General features: G+C 44.4%; 1 protein-coding gene across 1 annotated transcript in view; it reads right to left on the reverse strand.

The window, feature by feature from the left end:
* The window catches only part of FAM20B (family with sequence similarity 20, member B), a 16,884-nt gene extending 14,084 nt beyond the window's left edge, over positions 1–2,800 (reverse strand). The window contains exon 1 of the mRNA XM_009704214.1: positions 2,424–2,800. Within this exon, the coding sequence (XP_009702516.1) occupies positions 2,424–2,800 (377 nt within the window). The remainder of the gene's footprint in view (positions 1–2,423) is intronic.
* Positions 2,801–2,995: the final 195 nt, after the last annotated feature.

Genomic DNA, 2,995 nt, shown 5'->3' on the forward strand with positions numbered 1-2,995 from the left:
CGTCCCCAAGCCTGTAGCGTTGCATGGGGTTGTTGTGACCCAAGTGCAGGACCCAGCAGTTGGGCTTGTTGAATTTCACACAATTGGCCTCATTCCATCGATCCAGCCTGTCCAGATCCCTCTGTAGAGCCTTCCTACCCTCCAGCAGATCAACACTCCCACCCAACTTGATGTCGTCTGCAAACTGACTGAGGGGGCACTCGATCCCCTCATCCAGATCACTGATAAAGATATTAAACAGAACTGGCTCCAGTACCGAGCCCTGGGGAACACCACTGGTGACTGGCTGCCATCTGGATTTAGCTCCATTCACCACCACTCTTTGGGGCCCACCATCCAGCCAGTTTTTTACCCAGCAAAGAGTACGCCCATCCAAGCCATGAGCTGCCAGTTTCTCCACAATCAATACCAAGCAAATGGGTGAAATGCAATACATTTTCAAACAAAGTAAGGCCAAACTAGATTACCTATCTTCTCATCTATGTATCAAATTGTGTAAACTGGATTATTTCCAACAGACTCGGGGTTGAAGCAGTAACAGCAACAGTGTAAGAGAAGCCACAGTGCTCTACTTTGATGTTTTAACTGCTCAGGAAAAATCCGGGGCAAGATGACAGTCCATTTCATCAGTCTGAGCAAATGCTTTAGCTTCTCTGCAAGGCAGATCAGGAGAGAATTCACCAGTGCAGGATAGTATGGAGTTTTTGGGACAAGGATCTGACAGACTCCTGCCAAACTGGAACTTACAACAAACAAGCATCTTTTTTTACATATACCACTGGCACGTGATGGTCACAACTCTTAATCATGAGTAACTTCGGCTGGATTTCAAGTAGTTTTGAAGTGAGACAGCTAACCCTCAGAACATGCCCTCGAAGTCAGGTCTTTTGTACGTACTTACGGCAGGCTTTCGAAAACACGGTCACATTTTGAAAGCTGCAGAGCTAAAACTTATTGGTAAAACACTACCAAATTCTTGCTTCCATGCACGCGAGGCATCTAGTCCTTTCTAGAGCAAAGGTAACAAGAGAATTCATTCTTCCTCAACCAGTAAGTTTTCTCAAAATGGTTTTTAGTAGTAATTTTGACATATCTTTCAGGTCAAAAGCTAGTTAAATAGACTATCTCGCAATAACAGAACAAGACTCTACCTACAAGCCTAGCTATTCAGCAGTCATAAACAGAACACAGGTCTACCAGTATGGCTAGGGCCATACTGTCTAGCACTCTTATAAACTGTCTATAAGCATTCCCAGCTGTATGTGTCCTTGATGGAGCACAGTCACTGTGTCTGCCTGCACAGATATTCCATTACGGGAATGTAATTTAAGGCTTGGTGAAATGCTTTACAGCACTCACTTATACAGAAAGCACTACAGAAATGCCATGTCTTTTTACTGCATTTATTGGATGAGCTGCCTGTCATACCACCAAGACTTCTGTGTGAAAAATTCACACTGTTTAAACACAGCCTAGCCCCACAGTGAAGCTCCAGCCAGACCAGTAATTGACCACCCAGAAACAGGACCACGAATTCAAGAAGTGGAGGGCAGATTTTTTTCTCAATCTCTAATCATTCCTTAACATGACAGAAAAACTTCATGCTTGCTCAACCCAGTTCCTTTGGAGAGAGATGTACTCATTCTGTGATGACAACACTTGACATTTGCAGGGTGCTCCCATAAAAGACACCTGCCTTACTTTTTTACATATTTCTTCTCCTTTTCCCCAGAGGCAAACAGTTCAAAAAGCTTTACAGACATGCACAAGACTCTTCATTAATGTTCAATCATGTCAAATTTCCCTGTGGATCACCATAAACACAGGCCATACCAAGAAAGTATCCCTGCCCACCCATTCTTACATTGCTCCTCCAGTATTCACTATCAGCAGACAGGAAACTCAGGGGCTTCCACTCTGACCTACCAAGCTATTTTTTACACTCTGCAGTCAGTGACACCAGACCCTCAGATCTACTTTTAAGACCACTGTCAACTTTCACTCCTTCCAGGTTCTTCACTGCATCCTCTCATGGCAGTTTGACATAAGCCTTACTCAGAAATAGTAGGCAAGACTTGTCTCCACACTGCCAGAACCCGCACTTCCACAATCCCGCACAAGATACTCCTCAGAAACATCAGGTTTAACCAACATTCCCTCAGGGCTGAACACAGCAATTATTCTTTCAACCTAAAGACAGGCTGTTTCGAGCATCAAAGCTATACAGCTTGAGAGACAGTTGGCACAGCAACTCAATGTTACCAGAACACGACCAAGGCTCTATAATGTCTGTCTCACAAATAACAGAATGGCCTTTCCGTTTACATGTAAATTTGTAACTTAAACAGTAATGCAACAACATGGAGATAAAAAAAAATACACGTAAAGCAGTTATTAATTCAGTCATTGAAGGCAATATTTACCTCTTGGGTTTGAAGACAACCTTCTGTCCTCCTTCAAGTATTAGCAAAGCTTTCAGTTGGGTCCCTTTGTATCCCACATCAGCTTTTATTATTTTCTTTGTTGTCATGGCATGCATCACAGCCCCTAGCTCGGGCGTCTCCTCGGGATACACCTCCCGGGGCACCACCCATTGGGCTGCAATCTCCCAAGGGGACTGCAACGTATGGTCGAGTCGGGGGTCCAGTTCTACACGGAGGCTTGCCATCATACGGTGAAAGGCGCGCTGGTCCTCCCGGTTGGCAGCTGACGAGTCCAAGTTGTCAATGAGGAAAACTTTTGTGAAAATGAAGATGACAAGGAGGATGGCCAACACCACAACTCGTTGCTTTAGCTTCATGGTGACCGTCAACCCTTCTCCCCTGACCCTTTCTTCCGAGCGTTACAGGAAGTCTACTGGAGATCAGGGTGAGGAAGGGGGTGTTAGTTAATGAATTTCATTCATAACTTGCATTGTGAAAGAGGTATCACCACTGAAACATCTTCTGGTACCCCTAAAAAGAAACAAAATACAAATTTACAAAACTGCATTCCT

This window comes from Cariama cristata, unplaced genomic scaffold (assembly GCF_000690535.1).
Source record: "Cariama cristata isolate BGI_N322 unplaced genomic scaffold, ASM69053v1 scaffold2407, whole genome shotgun sequence".
NCBI lineage: Eukaryota > Metazoa > Chordata > Aves > Cariamiformes > Cariamidae > Cariama > Cariama cristata.